The sequence below is a fragment of the Carettochelys insculpta genome, chromosome 14 (genome assembly GCF_033958435.1).
Source record: "Carettochelys insculpta isolate YL-2023 chromosome 14, ASM3395843v1, whole genome shotgun sequence".
NCBI lineage: Eukaryota > Metazoa > Chordata > Testudines > Carettochelyidae > Carettochelys > Carettochelys insculpta.
The window spans coordinates 32,736,029-32,760,300 of NC_134150.1; the positions used below are offsets into that span (position 1 = coordinate 32,736,029).

Sequence of the window (24,272 nt, forward strand, 5' to 3'; positions counted from 1 at the left end):
CAGTAGTAGTCTGCTGGGTTCCCTGTAAGCTGAGTGCTTGGGTGGCTGCACAAGAGAGATTCAAGTGCTGCCCAGAGCTACGTCTACAGGTGTATGCTACACGTCCTCCAGGGCTGGTGCCGTCGACGTTCAACGTCGACGTTGGGCAGCACCACATCGAAGTAGGAGCTGCAGGGGAGCGTCTACATGCCAAAGCGGCCCACATCGAAATAAGGGTGCCAGGAACAGCTGCAGACAGAGTCACAGGGCGGACTAGCACTTCCGGGGCAAAAGCTAGCTGCTCCCTTAAAGGGCCCCTCCCAGACACACTCAGCCTGCACAGCATGGGGTCTGCAGAGCCACAGGCACACACACCCGTCGAAGCAGTATGGACTCCCAGCAGCAGCAGCAGCAGCCAGAGGTCCACACAGCCACCCCTGCAGGAGCAGTGCTCGCCCTGCTCAATGCTATGCAGGAGGCAGCTGACCACCTTTTATTTGCAGAAGAGGAGCTTCCCCCAGGGGAGGAGGAAGCAGCCCCAGACCTCGCTGCCCTCCAACCCCGCCCCCCCCGCTGCACATGCCACTGGCTGTGGAGCTACCCCATGAGCACCGACTGGTGGGAGCGGCTGGTGCTCGGTGAGTGGGACAACGAGCACTGGCTCCAGAACTTTCGCATGAGCTGGCAGACATTCCTGGAGCTCTGCCAGTGGCTCACCCCCGCACTGAGGCACCAGGACACCTCCATGCGGCGTGCCCTCACGGTCGAGAAATGGGTCGGCATTGCAGTCTGGAAGCTGGCCACTCCAGACAGCTACGGATCCGTGGGGCACCAGTTTGGCGTGGGCAAGGCCACCGTCGGGGCTGTCCTCATGGAGGTAAGAGGACCCGGGGGGGGGCGGGCTGGGGTGGAGGGCAGCCCTGGGGTGGAGGACCGGACACACCCTGCACACCCCTCACTGGTGCTCTCCCATGTCCTTCCCCTGCAGGTCGTCCGCGCCATCAATGCCCTGCTCCTCCACAGGCTCGTGCGGCTTGGGGACCCAGATGCCGCCATCGTGGGGTTTGCCAGCCTGGGCTTCCCAAATTGCTTTGGGGCTCTGGATGTGACCCATATCCCCATCTGTGCTCCGGAGCACAGCGGAGGATGCTCCCTGAACAGGAAGGGCTACCATTCGGTGGTCCTCCAGGCCTTGGTGGACAGCCGGGACCGCTTCCTGGACATTTATGTTGGGTGGCCTGGCAGCACCCACGATGCCCAGGTGTTCAGGAATTCGGGCCTGTGCCACCGGCTGGAGCCAAGGACCTACATCCCCCAGCGGGAGATCCCTGTGGGGGACACAACCATGCCCCTCTGCGTCGTCACAGACACAGCGTACCGCCTCCGGCCCTGGCTTATGCACCCTTACACGGGTCATCTCTCAGCCAGCCAGGAGCGTTTCAACACGCGCTTGAGCCATGCGCACCAGGTGGTCGAGTGCACTTTTGGCCGCCTCAAAGGGCGCTGGAGGTGTCTCCTCACCCAACTGGATGCAGGCCCCACCAACATCCCCCAGGTTGTGGGCATGTGCAGCGCCCTGCACAACCTCGTGGAGAGCAAGGGGGAGGCATTCTTTCAGGGCTGGGCTGTGGAGGGCGGCAGGGCTGACGTGCAGCCTCCAGGTGGACCCTGAGGGGATCCGGGTCCGGGAGGCCCTGCGGGCCCATTTCGACCAGGCCGCAGGGTGAACGCTGGCAGGCCCCCCACTGCACGCCCCCATCCTCCACAACACTCCCTGCCCCCATGCCCACACCACAGAGCACCCAAGAGCACACACACCCACACTTTTCTTGCAAATAAAAATGGACCTGTTGTTTTTGAAACCAAAAAATAGTGAATTCTCTTATTATTAAAACTACAAATATATATATATATATATATATATATATATAGTAAGAACAAAAGGGGGGAACTATTTACATGGGGGGCAGGTACCGTAAAAGAACAGGGGTCTACCACAAACTATATACAAATATATGATGGGGGATATGTACAAAGGGGGGGGCACGTCCTGCGCCCCGCATCCCTCTACTGTCCTGTGCCCGGGGTTGGAGGGCGCGACCCTCGCCTCAGCCTGAGCCCTGGCCGAGGCTGGGTGGGGGGCCGGGCAAACCGGCAGGTATGGCCGGCGGGTGTCGGAAGGCCCCAGGGTGGCGGACGGTGGTCGGAGCGGCGGGTGGAGCAGTGGGCAGAGCGGCGGGCGGCGCAGCATGGGGGGCCAGGTATTCCGCTATGCGCTCAAATGTGCACATGAAGTTCCCCCATGCCTCCTTGTGCCAGGCCAGCACTCGCTCCTGGAGCTCCAGCTGCCGCTTCTCCACCCGCAGGCGCTGCTCCGACACCTCCAGCTGATGCCAGAGGGTCGCGAGTAGCTGGGGGTCCGTGGCCGTCCTCGGGTGGTGGCTCCACCGTCGGCCCCATCCTGGGGCTGATTGGTGCTCCACTGAGAGGCTGGCCTGCAGCGATGGCCCTGGTGGGCTCTCCGGGACCACGGAGACTTCGCTGGTGCTCACCGGGCCCTCCGATGATGCAGCTGCGGAACACAGGGGGGGGAAGAAGAGTGGAGACAGCCGTTAGTGTGGGCCCCGAGCCATAGCCCTTGTCCCCCCACCCCTCTGCTGCTAGTTCCCCGTCCCCAGGAGATGCTGCTGCTGCTGCTGCTGATGGGTGTCTTCCCCCCGGGGGACGCCAGGTTCTGCTCCCCCCATCCCCAGGGATGGGGCATGGCGCTGTCCTGCTGGGGGGCAGGGGCAGATGCACTCTTCTGAGGGACATGCCACTGCTGTCCTTGGGGCCATGGTCATCTGAGCATGTGGAGGGCCCTGGTCATGTCTCTTGTCCCCGTCCCTTAACTCCGGGGGTGTGCACCGGGAGGGGTACATACCTGACGGTCCGCTCCCACGATCAGGGGACACCTTCTGGGCGGATGCCCTGCTGGAGCTCTGGGATGGCATGGCGAAGTGGAGCCCCCCATCGCTGGAGGAGGATTCCCCCTCCTCCAGCATCCCAGGGGTGGGCTCCTGGGGGTGCCCTGAGGTGCGGGGCTTGCCTCTGGGGTGGACTCCACCTCCGGGGCCTGCTGGGGCTCGTCGGCCGAGGTGTCAAGAGTGGCCGGTGGGGAGGAGGTGTACTGGGGGACCAGGATGGCCCTGAGCTCCCTGTAAAAGGGGCAAGTGGTGGGGCGGCCCCAGATCGGCTGGCTGCATCCCGGGCCAGGGCATAACCCTGCCGCGGCTCCTTAACCTTACTCCTGACGTGGTCAGGAGTGTGGGCAGGGTGACCCCGGGCAGCCAGGCCCTCGGCCAGCCGCACGAACACATCCATGTTCCGCCTCTTGCTCCCCATTACCTGGAGCATCTCGTCCTCGCCCCAGAGCCCCAGCAGGTCCCGGATCTCAGCCTCCGTCCAGGAGGGGCCCCGCTGCCTCTTCCCCGGCTGTCTGGCTGTCTGGGAGCCCTGGCTGCCCTTGGGGGGTTGCCCTGGGGGTGCTTCGGGGGCTGGCGGGTGGCCATCGCTGCAGGGGTGGTGGACTGGGGCTGCAGGGAGGCGTGCAGGCTGGCCACGTGGCAGTGCTGCCACCTGCACACGCGCTCAGCTTCCTGCACAGGGGGTGGGGAGCTTTAAGGGGCCACTGCATGTGGCGACCATAGAGCTCAGGGGCTGGAGAGAGCATCTCTCAACCCCTCAGCTGATGGCCGCCATGGCGGACCCCGCTCTTTCGATGTTGCAGGACGCGGATCGGCTACACGTGCCCTACTTCGACGTTCAACGTCGAAGTAGGGCGCTATTCCCATCTCCTGATGGGGATAGCGACTTCGACATCTCGCCACCTTACATTGATTTCAACTTCGAAATAGCGCTCGCCATGTGTAGACATGGCGTGCGCTATTTCGAAGTTGGCGCGGCTACTTTGTAGTAGCCGGCACATGTAGACGCAGCTCAGATGATTAGCAGAGTGCCCACAGCCTTCCACAGCTGGCACCATGTGTTTCAACCAGTGGTGTACATAACATTTATTCCACACACACATGGAAAAAATAGAGGGAATATTGGTCTGCACAACCTGGGAACTTTGTGCGGCAGGTGGCCCCATATGTATGTAGGTTGTGGTCACTTTCTAAGCAAAGGGAGAGGGCTAAGGTGATCAGCAGTGGGTTTAAATGCTGCTCAAGGCAAACAAGTCAGGAGAGAGAAGCAGAAGGCTTATCGGAAAAATAAACATTTACTGTAGGTAGATAGAATGCCTCAGTGCTTTACAACAGACTACTGATAGTAATTAAATCCTTCATACTAGACATTTTCCAAGGTCCTCTCAGGCACCAACACAGGGTATGTAAAACATGCACAATTGCCTTCTTTCTTGTTTACTTTAAAATCAAAGGCAGAACCCAGTCTTCCCTGTCTGCATTCAGACTCTGATTAGCTTCTGGTAGACTAACCTGACACTACCTAGTTCAGGAATTTCCTTTCCCATATATAGGAAATTAACCTACAACATGAGGCAATCTTTTTCAGATATCAGCTGAAACACGGTCCCTGGGGAAAAAGTTGAAGCATATGCTGAGGGACTTCAGTTTTGTGGGTTTGACCCATTCTGCTAGAAGGCATAGGTTAGGTTAAAAAGACTCAGAGCCTGGTCTAGAGTAGCATTTTGAGGGCTTTGTGCCAAACAGACTAGTGGCTCCCCATAGGAGCAATTGGGCCTGTCATATGGGGCTGGGAAGGGTTACTTCAGCTCAGCGTGAGAGCACTATTTACAAACTGGCAGCCACCAGATGCAGACTGACCCTCATGGACTTACACTGCCAGTGCCACTCAAACCTTCTCCGCTCTGCAGTGCACACGCCCCAGCCCTCTCTGCCCAATGCTCCCACATCCCCCCGTAACAGTTGTACAGAGCTCTCGTCATACCCCAGCATTCTGCCACCAACAGATCCCCACTGCTCTACCACCAAACTGAGTGCTCCCTATTGGGCAGCATCCCAACATCTGCAGACCTCCCGCACTGCCAAGCATTACCCCTTCACAGCCCAGAGACCCACTGCTCAGAGCCATGCTGGGGAGCAGCTGGATAGACCCCGGGGATGTGACTCCCACAAGAGCCCACCTGGCTGGCAACACCATGCAGTCCTGCAGCAAACAGCTGTGCTAAGCCCACATGGCAGTGAGCTGCTGGCAGCTGCCGGTGAGCCACTCATACAGCAAAGCCTGGGCACCCGACTGCTCTGGGCAAGGGACCAGCATCAGTTGTGTGGGTGGGTTAGATGGGTCTGTAATGGACTCCTTGTCTGATTGGGCCTGGTGCCACTGTAAGCCCAGTAGTGCTGAGAACAAAGGTGTCCTTTATTTTCTGGGTTCTGTCTTTCACCTCATACTTTCATCCAATCCTTGAGAAGGGGTAGGTACATTTTAAAAATCCAGAACACATGAGAAGATAGTGATTCAAAGATGACCAGCAGTCCTAAGAGAAGCTGTGCTAACTACAGCCCTCTGGTCAATGTGCCCTGTATAGCATGGACCTTGGCGTTGTGAAGAGTGGATAACCTGGCAATCGCTTCCATTTCAGAGGCTCTCCCTTTGCAAGGAAAATTAGGGTTTAATCACCTCAGACAGAAGGGTTCCCAGCTGTGCATACAAGCGTGTATGTTTGCACCAATATCAGGTTTCAGGAAAGCTCTCTTCAGGCATAAAATCACATTTGACAGGACCAGGGAAAACGAATGCAGGAAGTGCTGACTCTACTGCCCAAAATAAATACATAAATTAAAGTAACAATGCAATACTATTAACCCCAGTATTTTATCATTTCTCAAAAATTTAAACCTGGGAAAATAGGATCTTATTTCCTGTACTGTGAGTTTTTTGAGTTTTGGGATGCAGCATTGGAAAGAGAGTGTTCTATGCATTGTGATATAACAGATCATTCCAGCTACGTCTACACTAGCACACTACGTTGAAGTAGCCTATTTCGAAGTAAGAACATCCACATAGGCTACTTCAACGCATATTGTCTACACGTCTTCCAGGGCTGGTGCCGTCAACGTTCAGTGTCAAAGTAGCGACAGGGAACGTTGAAAGGAGCCGCCCCGGAAGGAAATGCAGAGCGTCCACACACACAAGTGCTCCCCATCAAAATAAGGGGCCAGGAAAGCCCATGGACTGGGTCACAGACTGGAATAGCCCTTCTGGGTCAACAGCAGGCCGCTCCTTTAAAGGGTCCCTCCCAGACACACTCGGCCTGCACAGCACAAGGTCCACAGGGTACTCTCCACACTCTCGCAGACCAAGTCACAGCAGATATGGACACCCAGCAGCAGCAGCAGCAGAAAGAGGAGGCCCTCCAGGTAGTCATCCAGGGGGCAAGCACCCTGCTAGGTGCTGCCCAGGAGGCCGTGCACTGGTTCCTGCCAGAGGAGCCCTCCCCAGGGCCAGATGGGGACGCCCCTGACCACCGGGCTCTCCTCTTCCTCCCCCGCTGGCTGCTCCCCCCGCCTCTGGAGCTACCCCACCAGATCTCAGTGGTGGGAGCAGCTGGTCATGCGGGAGTGGGATGACAACATGTGGCTGTGGAACTTCCACATGCACCGGCAGACCTTCCTGGAGCTCTGCCAGTGGTTCACCCCCACACTGAGGCACCAGGACACCTGGATGCGGCGCACCCTCCCTGTTGAGAGGAAGGTCACAATAGCCATCTGGAAGCTGGCCACTCCAGACAGCTACCGCTCTGTGGGACACCAGTTTGGAGTGGGAAAGGCCACGGTCGGGGCCATTGTCATGGAGGTAAGGAGGCCCGGGCACAAACCCATTGGGGCCGGGGGGCGCTGGGTGTGGGGCTGGGGAGGGAGGGGTGCCGGGGAGTGAGGGGCTGGGTGGGGGGTACCCGAGGAGGTGCCCGGGGGGGGGGGCTGAGGGAGGGCCCTGGGGCACCCTGCACACCCTCATGGGCACCTGTGTTCCCTCCCCACAGGTGGTCCGTGCGCTCAATGCCATGCTGGTCCAGGGGGTCATCCGACTTGGGGACCTGGATTCAGCCATTGCCAGATTCGCCACCATGGGGTTCTCGAACTGCTTCGGGGCCCTGGATGGGACCCACATCCCCATCCGTGCCCCAGACCACAGTGGAGGAAGATACATAAACCACAGGGGCTACCACTCCGTGGTCCTGCAGGCCATGGTGGACAGTCGGGGCCACTTCCAGGACATGTACGTGGGCTGGCCTGGCTGCACACACGATGCCCGTGTTTTTAGGAACTTGGGCCTGTGCCACCGGCTGGAGGCGGGGACCTACATCCCCCAGAGGGAGATCCCTCTGGGAGACACCACTGCGCCCTTCTGCCTTGTGGCGGATGCAGCCTACCCCCTCCAGCCCTGGCTCATGCGGCCATACACTGGCCACCTCAATGCCAGCCAGGAGCGGTTTAACGCCCGCCTGAACCACGCCCGCCAGGTGGTAGAGAGGACCTTCGGCCGTCTGAAGGGCAGTTGGTGGTGCCTCCTTTCCTGACTGGACGTCAGCCTCCAGAACATTCCCCACGTTGTGGGTGTGTGCTGCATGCTCTACAACATTGTCGAGAGTAAGGGGAGGGTTTCGTCCGGGGTGGGCGGTCGATGCTGGCACGGGCTTCCCCCAGCCAGCTGCCACACCAAGCCGCCAGGCCCACCGTGAGGGGGTAAGGGTCCGCAAGGCCCTGTGGGCCCACTTCGATCAGGGAGACCCCTGAGCGCCTGCCTGGCCTTCCCCGGAGGACCCCCCCCCCCACTGCCCACGCACTGCCCCCAACACCCACATGCCACCCCGCCAACAAGCACATGCCTCCAGTTACTTGGAAAATAAAACCTCTTTTTTTTTCTTTTTTTTGAAAACTGCTAGCTTTGTTTTGTGCACAACAGAAACTGCAACCAATATGCAAAGGGGGACAACTATATACGTGGGGGTCCGGCGGATGGCTCGGCCAGTGGCCCATCAGTCTAGGGTGGGGGTAGAGGGGCACAACCCCCGGCGGGAGGACTAGCAAGTACAGCCAGGATGCTTCCACTGGCTGGTCTTCAGCCCCAGTGGGCTCTGGTCCTGGGGAGCTTGCAGGCAGCATGGCAGGTGGGGCGGCAGATAGGGCAGCAGGCGGCAAGGCAGGTGGCGAGGCAGAGGGGGCAAGGGATGGAGTGGTGGGGAGAGTGGACCGAGGGGCAGTGGGGGGGTGGGAGCCGGGTGATGGCCTCCTGGATTGACCCGGCTATGTTCAAGCAGACCCCCATGAAGTCCTCCCATGCCGCCCACTGCTGGGTCGACTCCTTCCTGTCGAAGTGGAGTCTCTCCTCTGCCACCTGCTGTCTGCTGCCAGAGAGCTGCCAGGAGCTGGGGGTCCACAGGAGCCATCCCCAGGGTCCAGCAGTGGCAGGACCATCCTGCTGGCCTTGGGGGTGTCTCTGGGCACTGGCGGTGGCTGACCTCCGGCAGGCTGTCGGGGACGATGGAGGGTGCCTGGCTGCTGGGGGCGTCGGATGCTGCCGCTGCAGAGAGAGAGAGAGGGAGGGGAAGGCTGTTAGGTTAGTACCATGCCCTGGCCCTGTGGCCCATTCCCCCCACCCCTCCATGGGTGCTGAGTCTCCGTCCCTGTCGGCGTGTATGATGTCCCTGTTGGCTGTCCCCATAGCATTGTCCCCCCACCCCCAGGGTTAAGGCACAGTGCTGTCCATGGTTGCAGGTGCTGATGGGCGCTGATGGCCGTGCCACCATCCTGGGACTGTTCTCTGTCTGGGCAGTTGTGGGTTGGGGCCCACTGAGGGTGTGTGAGGCTCCTGGTCATGTCTGGTGCCCATGGCCCATGGGTGTGTGCCCTGTGGGGTACGTACCCGAGCTCCTTGGGTGGGCCCCGGGGTGCAGGGCTGGCTTCTGGACCAGACTCCGGCTCCGAGGCCTGCTGGAGCTTGTCAGCTGTGGTGTCAAGGGTGGCCGGTGGGGAGGAGGTGTCCCTGGGGCCCAGGATGGCCCTGAGCTCCCTGTAATAGGGGCAAGTGGCAGGGGCGGCCCCAGACCAGCTGTCCGAGTCTTGGGCCTGGGTGTACCCATGCCACAACTCCTTCACCTTACTCCGGATGTGATCCGGAGTGCAGGCAGGGTGACCCCAGGCAGCCAGGCCCTCGGCCAGTCAGGCGAACGCTTCTGTGTTCCGCCGCTTGCTCCCCATCAGGTGGAGCACCTCCTCTTCACCTCAGAGACCCAGCAGGTCTTGGAGCTCAGCCTCTGACCACGAGGGGCCCCGCCTCCTTTTGGCCCCCCGCTTGGCTTCTGGGAGTGGCTGGGTCCCCTCAGGGGGCTGGCTCGATGCCATGGTTCTGGGTACTCAGGTCGGGGTCCGGAGAGGGCGTGCAGGGCTAGCACGTGTGTGTGCTGCTGCCTGCACGCTCTCAGCTTCCTACCACAGGAAATCTGGGTCTGTGGTGCTTTAAAGGCTGCTGCGCATGGGGACCATAAAGCCCCGCAGGGGCTGGACATAGCGTCTCAACCCCTCAGCTGATGGCCACCATGGAGGACACCGCTATTTCAAATTAGCGGGATGCGGATTGTCTACACACACCTTACTTCGATGTTCAACGTCGAAGTAGGGCACTATTCCCATCTTTGGATGGGAATAGCGATTTCGACTTCTCGCTGCCTAATGTCGATTTCAGCGTCGAAATAGCACACGGCATGTGTAGATGTGACGGGTGATATTTCGATGTTGTGCCGGCTACTTCGAAGTAGCCGGCTAGTGTACAAGCACCCTCATAATGATATTATGATATGGCTCTTAAAAGTGACCTGTGAAGGGAAGGAAGGGAGATATAGCATTGTGAGCTACTCTTATGATCTATAAAGAGGCTTGAAATCTTTTTATATCTTAAACAAACAAAAAAAAAATCTTTCTTCATTACTTGGAAAATCCAGAACGTCAGACCTGGTGTTTCATTGTTTTACAGGAAACCTTGTTGGAGATCTTAGACGTGGATTAAAAGCTTTCTAGGACATGAGTTGAAGTGGCAGTAATACGGTGTCTTTAACCAAGATAGTTTTTTCTTTTCATCATTTAATTGTGAATTTGGCATGCATAAATTTAAACAAAAATGGAAGAATTAAACAGTTTGAATTGCAGTGAATTTCAATCACAGCCACATTTAATTAATCAGATTGATCTTTCATGGCTTATCTGATGCCCTAATCCTTTCAGTTCTCCATTGGTCTATAAACTCTTACAGTAAACAAAAGAGAGAAGTCTAAACTTTCTAATGTTAAAAGTAAAAGGGAAGAATAGCAGGAACTCTTAACAATACAAATAAAGACCTTTTCAAGGCCTTCGTATATAAGAAGAGGAAGCAAACCAGTAAATGTAATTAATGTTCCCTTGCAGGTCACCATTAAGGCATTAACAAAATAATTAATCCAAATATTTATGAAATTATTTTGTTTAACATGAATTATCATGTAAAGTGTTAGTGTGAAAATAGGAAATACCATACAATTGTTCTATTCACAGATGCTTCTAATGGACAACATGTTATCTCAAAGGTAGTGCACAGGCCTATTCTTTAAACATCCAGTATATTTCTTAGGTTATGCTTACAGCAGTGTGATTCATTTGTCACATTCAGCTCCATGAGCGGTAACGTCCTAGCACTCAAAGTACATGCATGACAATATAAAGGTAACATTACATAAATATACTTTTACACCAACTGCCATATGCAGTGTACATTAGAGGCATTATTTACATTCTTAAAACAGAATAAAGGCTTCTTTCTGTTAGTCTTTCATCAATAGTGTCTTTTGTTGGACACTGCTGACTGTCACGGCTCATGTCAAGTTCTCAGATGTGCTTTTAGCTTTGCCTGCTGTGTCCAGATGGACATTTGAATCTGTTTCACCTTTTGCCTTTCCCTGTCACACAGTAGTTATGCTTTTGGGTTGAATTTTGTTTTTAATTGATAACTTTACCAAACTTTCTTCACTCATCTTTTATAAATATTTTAGTCTTAAATACTGTTTATTTCTCAGGCCACATGCATGGCAGGTGAAGGTTTTTGCTCATGCATCTGATGAAGCTGGTCTGTGCCCATGAAAGCTTATGCTCCAAAATATCTGTTAGCCTATAAGGTGCCACGGGACTTCTTGTTGTGCTCACACAGGTGTAAATGTTGGCCTCTCAAAACTACCCATACCATGAGGAGTGGAGGCGTTGCCACTGGATATTTTTTCTTTATCTATTTTTCTTTTGTCATCTCAAAAATTCTGATAATTTTAGTGATATACTGTTCACTAAGGTTCCTTGAGAATGTAGCTTTTAAATGCATGAAGTATATGGAGAGTACCCTCCTGAGAATGTAATTATATAGTAAATTAGCTGATGTCCACTATGTTGCCTTTTTTCCAGTACTTACATGAAATATAGGGGCTACTACATGTTTATTAAGAGGCTTCAACTGTGTATAAAACTAGAGCAGTCAGAAGTAATGGTGTCTGCTGAAGGATTCTTTATCATATAAATTTACCTTTAGTCATCCATTATTTATTTCAGCTATTTGATATGCCATTATAATAAATATTATGACAGAGAAAGCTTTTATGCTTCAACTTACTGTACTGCTCTTCACTTCCTTGCAATCCTTCAGGAAAATGTAATCATGCTTTACCTATATTTAACATAAATCATCACTTACATTAGAATGAAAAATTCACTATGAAAAAAAGCTCCTTCAATATTGAGACATAAATACACAATCATGTTTACTGCCAAACTACTGTACCAGGTAGTGTTCATTTTTAAACAGTTTTTAAGCTATAACCCAAATAGATTGTATATAGTGAAACTGTCAGCTTTCTGGGTGTTTTTACTCTTTAGCTTCTGGCCTGATAAGCATTTTTCTGTCGCAAATGCAAACTATTTCCAATTATAGTTGAATCATTTTAAATAGTTTTTTCTCTTCACGGCAAGTTGTTTACATACAAAAGTAAATAAATTATTATCCACCGCAGTTTCTTTTCAAATGCACCAAGCAATTATCTACAAATATTTAAAATATTTAAAAATTATTCATAAAATTATGTAGCATATGGTAAGCATCTTTCTTCCTTACTATTGGGATATAAAATAGTATATTGCGTATGTTTTTGCACTGTGTATATTAGAGAAACTATTTGACTAAGAGAATTTTAATGGTCCATTGAGTTTTATCTCTCTTGACTGTTGAGTTAAATATAGCCCAAGATATTACTGGCAAAAAGTTGCTTACATTGGTTATCTGTTTGGTGACCTAACTGAAATATAAATTAGCAGTCTCCATGAACTGCCTTATGATCAGAAGTACTCACCTCCAAACCACCATCCCAGCTGACACTAGTTCATATCCTTTTAATCAGAGTTGGCAGACATACAGTAGATGTGTCACCACTATGTTTTTTTATGATGAATGTGATGCCAGTTGTCATGCCCATTCTGTCTTTGGCCTGTTTACTGAGAGGGCGGCAGAAGATCTGATTTGTGAATGTGTGTGTGTGTGTGTGTGTGTGTGTGTGTGAGAGAGAGAGAGAGAGAGAGAGAGAGAGAGAGAGATATCAGTGGACAGCTATTGACTAGAACAGGGGTCAGCAACCCCTGGCATGGTTGCCTAAAGTGACATGTGAGCAGATTTTCATCAGTATCCAAGATGGGAGCTCAGCCCCACCTCTCCTCCCCCATGAAGCTGGGGTCCTGCTCAAAGCCATGCTGCCTGTAGATTAACAAAAGACCAGCTAATGCTATCACCTAAATGGTAAAGCTCTGCATTTTAATTTATTTATTAATGAAGCTGTTATAAGTAAAACTATTGGTGACTTTCAAGAGTACCACCAGCACTTGGATCGTACATAGAGCGCAAAAAGATCACATTGCGGTACTCTGCCTAGGAAAGGTTGCTGACCCCTGCACTAGAAACTGTTTAGTGCATCTGCTCATTTGGTACAGTCCATTGAATGGCTACCAGAAGGTAGTGAACTTGTGATTTAGAGGTGAAAAGCTCTATAAACTATTCCAAATCCAATTTGCTCTTCCGTTCCTCTTTAATGTTATGTAATTTAAAATTAAGTAGTGAAGAGAACATTAATGTCATGTTTTTATTGACAAATAAAAATGTTTTCTGTAGCTTTCTTCTCAGCTTTTGAGAATTAATGTTATAATGTCAGCATTAGGCTCCAGTGTCTCTTCCAATTCTGAAAATGACAAGTCCCATTTAAGATTTTACAGCGTAAAATGAGGCATAATTCTGTACTAAAAGTATGCATAGTGTATGGTGAGAATTTGCATGGTGACATTAACAATCGGTTCTGACTGTACATTACATTTATAGTAATGAAACCTTCTAGCAAAAATGATTTCTTTTTAGTATGTGTATAAATACGACTGCACATGCATTCTACGTGTGCACATAGCAGGAAAAGATGAAGACACAGTTAATGCTGAACTAGTGTATAAAAAGGCTAAACACGTGAGTGTTGTTGCTGATATTATTATGTTATTAGGACTTGCCAATGTAAGCATGAGTCTTATTTACAGCTTTCCAATGTTTCATTTTATATGATTCAGAAAAAAAAATAGTTTAAGGCTTTCCAGGCACTTGCCTAGCACTTCATACCTTGAAGCTACTTTACAACTATACTATACAAACTGAATGCAATGTTCACAGTTCCTATGGGAGACAGGTAAGTGTTGGTATCTAAATTGTACTGGGGAGAAACTTAGTTTGAAAAGTGAAGTAGTTTGCCCAAAGCCAAAATAATAGTATAAGATTCATCTCTCTATCAAGTCACAACTTGAAGAAAACACATGTGTTTCCAAGTCATGTATTAATCATTTGGTTGCCTGCTTCTTTATAGCCAAGTTTAGCAAACAGCTGCCTTTGTCTTGTGTGAGTGCATTAGCTGTCATGTGTTTCCATTTCTCCTGTAGATGGTACATAATATTGGAAACATATTGAGATCAATAGGAACTAATTTTTTGTAGATGAGCAAAGTCATTTTATGCTTGTGGGAAAACAAAATGAGGAGAAAACTGAAAGGAGGGGGTTGAAAGAAAGCTGAATTTTAGTGTCACAATTGCACCAAGTAACCTATTTCACAGGGCAGCAGTGGTGAGAAGCCAGAATAAATTGGCAAAGGAAAAGGAGGCTGTCAGAGGAACATTATTCTGCTCATAGTTTGTTTTGATTACACAATTCATATATGAGAGTTGAGATTTTAATGTGAGCACTGTTGAGTAGGTGGCTCTTGGGGATGTAAAACTAAATTGTTTGGGTTTATTCCATTTTTGGACCCTCTGGTCATCGAGAGAAGTATTTTTCCCAACTGGCAAGGGATGTGAAGAGTAACAAGAAGGGTTTCTACAGGCATGTGAACAATAAAATCCACATCCTTTTTATACTGGGGGGCCCAAAACTGAACACAATATTCCAGATGTGGCCTCACCAGTGCCAAATAAAGATGAATAGCCACTTCTCTAGATCCGCTCGAAATGCTCCTCCTAATGCACCCTAGTATGCCGTTAGGCTTCTTGGCTACAAGGGCACACTGTTACTCATATCCAGCCTTTCATCCACCATAACCCCTAGGTCCTTTTCCATCGTACTGCTGCTGAGCCAGTCGGTCCCCAGCCTGTAACAATGTTTGGGATTCTTCCGCCCCAGGTGCAGGACTCTACACTTCTCCTTATTGAACTGCATCAGATTTCTTTTGGCCCAGTCCTCCAATTTATCCAGGTCCTCTGGATTCTCTCTCTACCCTCCAAGGAATCTACCTCTCCCCTAGTTTTGTGTCATCCGCAAACTTGCTGAGAGTGCAATCCAGTCTCTCATCCAGGTCATTAATAAAGATGTTGAATAACACCGGCCCCAGAACCGAGCCTTGCGGCACTCCACTTGAAACAGACCGCCATCCAGATATTGAGCCGTTGACCACTACCCGTTGGGTCTGACCATCAAGCCAGCTTTCTATCTATCTTATAGTCCAAGGATCCAATCCATATTTCCTTAACTTATGGACAAGAATGTTGTGGGAGACCGTATCAAAAGCCTTGCCGAAGTCAAGGTATATCACATCCATTGACTTCCCCATGTCCACAGAGCTTGTTTCCTTGTCATAGAAGCTAATCAGATTGGTCAGGCAGGACTTGCCCCTGGTGAATCCATGTTGGCTACTTTTGATCACTTTCCCCTATTACAAGTGCTCCAAAATGGATTCCCTCCATTATTTTCCCAGGGATTGAGGTAAGGCTGACCAGTCTATAGTTCCCTGGATTGTCCTTCTTTCCTTTTTTAAAGATGGGCACTACGTTTGCCTTCTTCCAGTCATCCGGTATCTCCCCTGATCTCCAAGAGTCTTCAAGGATAATGGCCAAAGGTTCAGCAATGACCTCCGCCAATTCCCTCAGTACCCTGAGGTGCATTAAATCCAGACCCATGGACTTGTGCACATCTAGTTTTTCTAGAGAGCTCAGAACCTGTTCATTCCCCACAGATGGCTGCCCTCCACCTTTCCGTACTGCACCATCTAGGACAGTCAAGTGGAACTTGACTTTGTCAGTGAAGACTGAGGCAAAAAAAGCATGGAGTACTTCAGCTTTTCCTCCATCATCTGTCACTAGGTTACCTCTCTCATCCAATAATGGCCCCACACCTTCTCTGATAACCTGTTTATTGTTTAGTTTACAGAAGAGAAGACTTAGATTTAATAGCAGCCTTCAACTTCCTGAAGGGGAGCTCTAAAAAGGAGGGTGAGAAACTGTTCTCAGTGGTGTCAGATGGCAGGACAAGGAGTAATGGTCTGAAGTTGAAGAGGGAGAGGTGTAGGTTAGATATTAGGAAAAACTACTTCGCCAGGCGGGTGGTGAAGCATTGGAACACATTGCCTAGGAAGGAGGTGGATTCTCTATCCCTTGAGGTTTTTAAGTCCTGGCTGGACAAGGTACTGGCTGGGATGACTTAGTGGGGGTTGATCCTGCTTGAAGCAGGGGGCTGGACTAGATGACCTCCTGAGGTCCCTTCCAGCCCTGTGATTCTGTGATTCTGTTAAATCCATACTTGTAGCTTCCTTTTGCTATCTAAGTACAACAATTGGCCATTTATCATATTTAATATTTTATTCATGCTTTTTAAACTGCCCATTTTACACCTATAGTAAATCCATCCACAAATCTACCCTAATTAGTCCAGTGTGTTTTAGTTTGCAAAGGTGTATGGGAGGCATGGCATGTTTTTTCTTTAGACTTGCAATATTGGAGGCACTTCTTCTTCGTTCCCAGAGTCAGTGGCAGAAATTTGACACCAAGAAAGAAAGCATTACCTGAGTAATAGTGTGTGGACTTGAATCACTGTCCCCAAGAGCATAGTAACTAACAGCTTGTGGTTTAGTCTTTTGAACTACTTGATGTTTTTGACCCCGTATTGTCCTTGTGTTTGTAGCATTCTTGTTCTTTTCCCCTTAGAAAAGACTGTAGAATGTTTTAGCTATATAATAATCATAATTTAAAATAAATTCTCAGCAAACAGCTCGAAACAGCAAAGGTCTGAAGAGGAGCTGTGGCTGAGGAATACTGCAGCATGCATACCAGGATTGTCTTGCTGGCCTCTGTGAACTTTTGAACAAAAGAAAATATTTTCCTGTAGGGCAAAATTAAGTGTAGCTTTTTAGTGATATGTATCTTATGGTGGGCAACAAGACTGTGCTTTTGAGAAAGTTGGTTTTAGCCCTTTCACACACCGTGGCATGCTTCTTGAGGGCAATTGAATCTGCTGAAATTTTGTTTGTATTTAAGATTCTGTGGAGTAGGAAGAAGGCCATATAAGTGCCATTTCAGTAACTCCTCATCTGTAATGGGCAGGTTGGATATCAACAAAATAGCAGAAAGAGTTAAAAAGAGAAGCATAATTGAGGTGGGAGTATGAAGCTATTGGAAAGAGTCAAATCTTCTTCTCTCTGCACTCACAGGTCCCTCAATGCCTCCTGTGCTTGATTTTGCCAAATGTGCCCACTCTGTTATAGCCTGACTGCAATAAAGCCCATCAGTCAGCCAGGCTACCTGCCCAGTTTACACCACCTTAAAACCCAACCTGAAATACTTCAGTTTACTGAAAAGTATTGCCATATTTACAGCTTCTTTCACCACCCTGCCTCCTTTTCTTCTCCTCATGATGATCCCCAACCTGCACGTTACAATTATGCTGATTTAAAAGAGACTGAAGATTAAATGAAAAGTCACACAAATAATTTTCTTTCTCATTCAGGCAGTCAAATGAGGGTAGAGTGGAGGGAAGACATGGCAAAGCCTGGACTCAGGAGTTGTGGGAAACAGCTGTGATTGCCACAAGTGAGAATGGCACAGATGGGAGGGCTCATAATGCTTTCAGTGGTCATCTAGATGACTTGCTTGTCACAGCTTTGGGTGAGAGTACTTGTTGGGTCTCCTGGCCTATGATTCCAGCATCTGAAGACAGGTATTGGAGCATGAGACTAAAGGCCCAACACTTTGTTCCCCGATGATAGAACATTGCTGCCTCTTCATGGTACACTTATAGGATGACTATGGCTCTTTCAAGGAGAAAGGCCAGGACAAACTGTGTCTGGAAGGGACTGCAATCTATTTGTGTCTGGTCAATGGGGTGCCAATATACATTCAAGTTTTAATGTTAAAATAGACTGCAAGGACTCTAGGTCACTGGGTGACTGTTTTAGGTCATTTCTCGTGAGGGTTCAAGTCAAACTACTCACCAGAACTGTGGACAAATGCCTTTAAGTTGAACATGGTGTCAAGAACCTTGTTGAGAGACAGTGCAATCAATATATTGAAGCACTGTATATGTTATGTAACATTTTTATTGCATGATCTGTATCGGCACAAATTCCACTAGCTAAATAGGAGGAAGAACAGACCATGTTAACCTAAAAACTTTCTGCTGTCAGTTTACTGGGTTATATAAAGTTCTATACCACACAGTATATGTGTTTAGCAGAACTACAAACTTAAAATACTGCATTTGGCATTGAATGCAACACTTGTCCATCCATTTTTATGATGTATGATCACTTCAGGCTGCTAATGTTAAACAAGAGAATTCAGACATGTTCTATTTCACATTTACTGAAACGTGATACCATGAACTAAGCTTACTATTATTTATCTTTTTTTCTTTTAATTTTCTCCTGTTGCAGCACAAAGCCAAGGTAGAAGCAATGACCTTAGACCTTGCTTCGCTTCACAGTGTGCAGCACTTTGCTGAAGCATTCAAATCCAAGAATGTGTAAGTAGAGAGGATTATATATCATAACTTCTTGCTTTTTTAATGTCTTTATCAGCTGAGCACAATAGGTAAAATTCATCTCAGTTGGATTGACTTCGAAACTACAATAGGCGAATTCAGCTTTTTAATGGAAACTGAAATGTCTTTTTCCAACATGCATGTTTTTACATCACTTTAAAAAAATATTTATTTTTGCACTGACAGAAGACTAATTACAGATCTCTCTCAGATCTGGTTATAATTCCAACTTTAATGTGGCATTGATACCTCTGTGGCTCAATAAGGCCAAAGTTAAAACATATGCAACTTTTGTCAGGTTTATGTTGCTTTGAAAGACAACTTAAGGTGAGGGATGAGTGCTCACTCAGGCTCTTTCTTTTTCTCTCTTTTAAAAATTGTTTATTAAAAAATAGTCCTGCAGAACCAGGGAATTTATTTTCCAGATCTATCCATGAAATGGTTGGCTTTAACAATTGAAATTAGGTGAGATGACAAGTTCATTTAAAAACAGGACAACTGATATTGAAAAAATCAGGCAAGATTCTTAATGGTTTGATTTAGATCAGACAGATTGATTAATCACAAAATGTAAGGAATGATTTGGAATGAATAAATACCAGCTGTTGAGGATAAATTCTATCTATTGTGCTTTAACCTACATTTTGACCCACTCTGATTGTTATGACTATTCAAACCTAGTAGTGATTCTCTCCCTGACCCCATCAAAACTATATATTTCTGTAATACAAGCCTACTATACTTCTCAAGAGAGTATCCTCTTTTTGACAGCTTTAGGGGGGAAAATATTGTAGTGGCAAAAGTATCATGTAGAAAGAATTATTTTATTTTGCTTTTGAGATCCTGCCAAAGCTAAATCTCACTTGGATAGGCAGATGACATTTGAGTACTTACAGGTCTTTCAGATTCAGAGAACTGTCAAAACTGAATTTCAATACCAGTTACTTTATTGCCAAAAATCTTGTGTAACTGAGCTTATCATATCACATCTTCCTACACTAAAACTTTCTTGTGTGTAAAACATAATGACAAATGGTGGAAATATTGCCGTATTTTAATACCAACCCATTCTCATACTGTTAGAACCGACAAGCGTTCTGATTTTACTGCTTCTTGGTGTTTAACATGTTATATGCTTTACAAAAGAAAGATGACTAGAAGGCCAGTTAAAGATGATAACTCCACACCCCAACCCATGCAATTTTTAAGTTGATTTGAATCCTACAGGTTTGTGTATTGTTGCCTGGTCTGAACTGCTGAATATACATATATCTTTAAACCAAAAAGGGGAAACATGCTCAATTCAAATTTTCCTGGAGGACTTAACATCTGAAGAAGTCTGTCTTTGCAATCTAAAAGCATAAGACAATGTGGAATCAGTTTCTTAATGCCAGTCACGTTCATTTTATTTTTGTGCATGTGCATTTTGCTTTGGCTTTATTTTCTGCTTCTGTCATGGAAAGTTTTCGTATTTTTTCATTCCTGTTTCATTGCAGTTTGGAAAGTGTCACTAGTACTATCTTGGTGGTACAGTGTTTTTAGCCCTTTTAACTTGAATCCTTGCTGTGTGTATGTGGGGTGGGGGGGGAAGGAGGAAAGGAAAAAAGAGAGATTTTAAGTATTACAGAAAAGCTTAAAATTTGTGTCAGTCATAAGTCTTGTGGGAGTTTCACCAAAATGAGCTCTTAACAATATTTTTATTTAAATTGTGATGGTAGATGGAAGCCAGATGCTGTACACAACTGGGAGCAGTAGATTTTTATCTGACAGAGGGGAGCAGGTACCTCCTTACAATCCTCTGCATTGGCAGGGGGAATGAGCTCACCAACTTAATATGCCTGTCTGTCTTTCATTTCTGTGATTTTAAATGGTATCTAGGTATGGTCAAAAAAGTGATGTATGTAACAGTCATGTCTTATTACTATGTTGCCTGCAGTGTGTGTATTGCAAAATGCATCTGTCAGCTAATAACTGGTTTTATCTGTGCCCAGAAGCCTGATTTGATCATTCCCCTTGTACTAGGTACTGTACAGACAAACTTAGAATCCCTGCTTTCACGGATATTATGATCTTATGGAGTACATTCTTTACACTTCCTTAGAGAAGTAAGGAGGTACCCAGAGCACAAGGAGCAGCTTCTCCAGGGCTTCAGTATCCCCCACCTGAGATGGGAAGGGGTGGAGCCTTGCCACCAGCACTCTCCAACTCCCTATTGTTGTGTACCAGCCAAGTAGAGAGCTTTTTACAACCACCACATGCCTGTTTCTAGAGCTCCTGGAACAGTACCAATAAGACAAAAGCACAAGAGAAACACAGAAGTATCTTCTGCTTCCTACATCAATGACAAAATTATCAGCTGAGTTGTGATTCCTGCAACTGAGTGGTGATATGTGGAGCAAAAACAGCACAGATTTTCAGATATCAAGTAGTGTTTGTACTTAGGGAAGAAGGGTAAACAAACCTAATTTGACATGTAAGCAAGTCTGGGATACAAATGCCAATCCCAAGATGCAATTTTTACAATCCCTTTTCTGGTAATAACCCTATGAGTAGAAAAACAATCTTCCTCTCATCTCATTTGATCCTTTAAAAAATGTAAACTATATTATAGTTCATTTTCCTAAAGGAGAGGCTGGTGTTATACTGTGTTTAACCTCTTAGACAGGCTGAAGCTGAGGACTGGGCTCTCAGGCTCTCAGTAATCTCCTCATTCTGTTATTGCCTCAGTGTGATGTGCCCCAAGGTCGTCTTCAGCTAACATTTTGGGGGCCTGCTCTCCTGTGGTCTGGGACTGAATAAAACAGAATGTGGCTTGGCTGCTCAAGCCCTCCTACCTCTCAGGTGCAGAGTCTGACACTAGAGAGCAGGGTCAGAGAAGAGGGAAGGACAGTAGGAGATGCGTTGAATGTGCTAGATGGTGCTTGGTCCTGCCGAGGGGGCAGGGAACTGGACTTGAGGACCTCTTGAAGTCCCTTCCAGTTCTAGTGTTCTATGGTTCTATGACCTTTCCATCCCCAAACCATTCTAAATAAGAGAGAGAAAGCCATGCTAGTCTATATACTATCAAAACAAAAAAGCAGTAAAGTAGCACTTTAAAGACTAACAAAATAATTTATTAGGTGAGCTTTCGTGTGACAGACCCACTTCTTCAGATCATAACCATACCAGAACAGTCTCAATATTTAAGGCACAGAGAACCAAAAACAGTAATCAAGGTTGACAAATGAGAAAAAAATTATCAAAGTGAGCAAATCAGATAACAGAGGGGCCGGGGGGTCGGGGGGAGGTCAAGAATTAGCTTAAGCCAAGTATGCAACAGAGCCCCTATAGTGTCCCAGAAAAGTTGCATCCTGGTTCAAACCACATGTTAATGTGTCAAATTTGAATATGAAAGAGAACTCAGCAGTCTCTCTTACCAAACCAGAGTGAAAATTCTTCTTCAATAAGACGCAAACTCTTAAGTCATTAACAGAATGGCCCACTCCCTGTTTTGTGCCCATTAACTCTTTGTCTGAGAAAGTTTGAAGTCTGTCCAATATAAAGCATCTGGGCATTGCTTGCACGCTTTGTATATTGGACAGACTTCAAAACACTCCTGATCCACAAACCAGATAGTCTACATTTTAATGGAATGGGCCATTCTGTTAATGACTGAAGAGTTTGCGTCTTATTGAAGAAGAATTTTCACTCTGGTTTGGTAAGAGAAACTGCTGAGCTCTCTTTCATATTCAAATTTTACACATTAACACGTGGTTTGAACCGGGATGCAAATTTTCTGGGACATTATACAGGCTCCTTGGCATACTTGGCTTAATCTAATTCTTGACTGCCCCCCCGCCCCGCTCTCTGATTTGCTCACCTTGATAATTTTTTTCTGATTTGTCAACTTTGATTACTGTTTTTGGTTCTCTGTGTCTTAAATATTGAGTCTGTTCTGGTCTGGCTATGGTCTGAAGAAGTGGGTCTGTCCCATGAAAGCCCACCTAATAAATTATTTTGTTCGTCTTTAAAGTGCTACTTTACTGCTTTTTTGTTTTGTTTTAAATAAAGTACAGAGCTTTCCATTTCTAACAGGAAATCAGAGAAGAGCCTCAAAAGGAATCCCACAATCCAAAGGCTTTTCTTGGATAAGAGATTGAAAACTGAATCTTTGCAGGATAAAGACATTTCTGAACATCGTAAGGATCATCCAAAACAACATGGCATGAAGCATCCATGCAGGGGCCTTCAGAAGCCAGTCTGACAATTTGTACGTAATAGACTCTGAGGCATAGCTGTTTTAATCTGTAGCTTCACAAACAACAAGCAGTCCTGTAGCACCTTAAAGGCTAACAAATGTATTTATTAGGTAGTGAGCTTTCATGGGTAAGAAATCCTGATGATTGATCAAGCATCTTAAGGAGAAAAAGGGAGGGAGAAGGAAGACATTTGCCTCCTTTGGAATTTGAGAGTTAGAGTTTCTTTGTAGCAACTTGAAGCATGAAAAAATGTCATTGCCACAATATCACTGGTCCCTTTTAAGAGAGCCAGACTCAGTGTGCCCGTGACTCATCGGCTGACTCCCAACGGAGACATAGAGTACAGGGTCACGTAAAGGAGAGTTCCCTGGGAACAGACTGGAAGAGTTTGGGAGAGGCAGACGTCCCTCTGAAAAAAATTTTGGTGGTGTGGAAGGGGGTTAATGCAATCCTTGCTCCTCCTTCAGGTGGAAGAACCACCAGTAGTAGAAGAGAAGGGGAGACCTCTTCAACTGTCGCACCAAACAGAGAATTTACTCGCAGGGAAGAGGGAGGGTCAGTATTGCAGTATGCCTAGGGTCTCTGCTTTTCTTTGGCTTGGTCACATCAGGGGTGATAGATGTGCATCACTAGGCAGAGAGGGCTTTAATGATGAAAAATGTCTAGAAGAATGATCCCATGTGAACATGGGACGTGGCTGAAAGTTCCACAGAAGCAAATTCTTCCCAAAAAGCCAGTGCAGGAATATTATACTGTTGTTGGTTCCATTCAGAGTCCAGTCACAGGTTTTTTGCATCTCTGAAAGATAACATGGATTGTGGCATTGTTTTTGTAATCCATTTTGCTGACCCACCCAGTCCCTCCACCACAATTGGTGGCACTTTCACCTTTGCCTTTGAAATTATTCTGAAATGAAAAGTGTTAGCACTATAGTGAAGGAAGAAGAACAGATCTTGATCTCAGCTGTAGTGGACCTTACTAGTGAAGTTTGACAAGATGCACCATATCCATATCTAGCTTTCTCCCCTTCAACAGCGATAAACCCAGATGACTTATTGGATGCCTCCAAAGTGAAAACCTCAAAGAATTTTTCTGTTTATGAATGTTTTAGACCTTAAAACCTTTGATTTTGCATCAGCTGCTTCTTGTTCAGTTTAAAAAGATAGACCATCAAGTCTTTGGTATCAGGTTTTGGAGCTGCAAAATAGTGAAACAAATTTTCTCTTAAGTGCTTTTTCCAGAAGACACAAAATGAGTGCTTGGGGTATGTATTATCCGCATTTATACACACCTTTTACTGACTTAGCATGCATATATGCATCATAGCATTTGCATCTAGTTTATATGTAATTGTATTGGTTAGTTCCAGGCCCCTAATATTTTGTGTTTGCCTAAGAGTGTGGATTTGTAGATGGACATTTGGCCAACTCTTTTTCTAAGTTGTTGACTTTGTTCAATCATCATGTACTTCATTAAAAACATCTTTCTGTTATTGAAACAGAAAAGCAGTAAAGTAACACTTCAAAGATTTACAAAATAATTTATTAGGTGAGCTTTCATGGGCCAGACACACTTTTTCAGACCATAGCCATACCAGAACAGACTCAACATTTAAGGCATAGAGAACAGACTCAATATTTAAGGGAGATCAGGTACTCCAGTTCAAAAATTTGCAAAGTATCTACCTTGTCATCATTCTTC

General features: G+C 47.3%; 1 protein-coding gene across 5 annotated transcripts in view; it reads left to right on the top strand.

The window, feature by feature from the left end:
- Positions 1-24,272, top strand: part of WWOX (WW domain containing oxidoreductase) — a 768,476-nt gene that overhangs the window by 185,193 nt on the left and 559,011 nt on the right. For all 5 annotated transcript variants that reach the window (XM_075009261.1, XM_075009262.1, XM_075009265.1 and 2 more), the window contains exon 6: positions 18,227-18,315. In XM_075009261.1, coding sequence (XP_074865362.1) covers positions 18,227-18,315 — 89 coding nt within the window. The remainder of the gene's footprint in view (positions 1-18,226; positions 18,316-24,272) is intronic.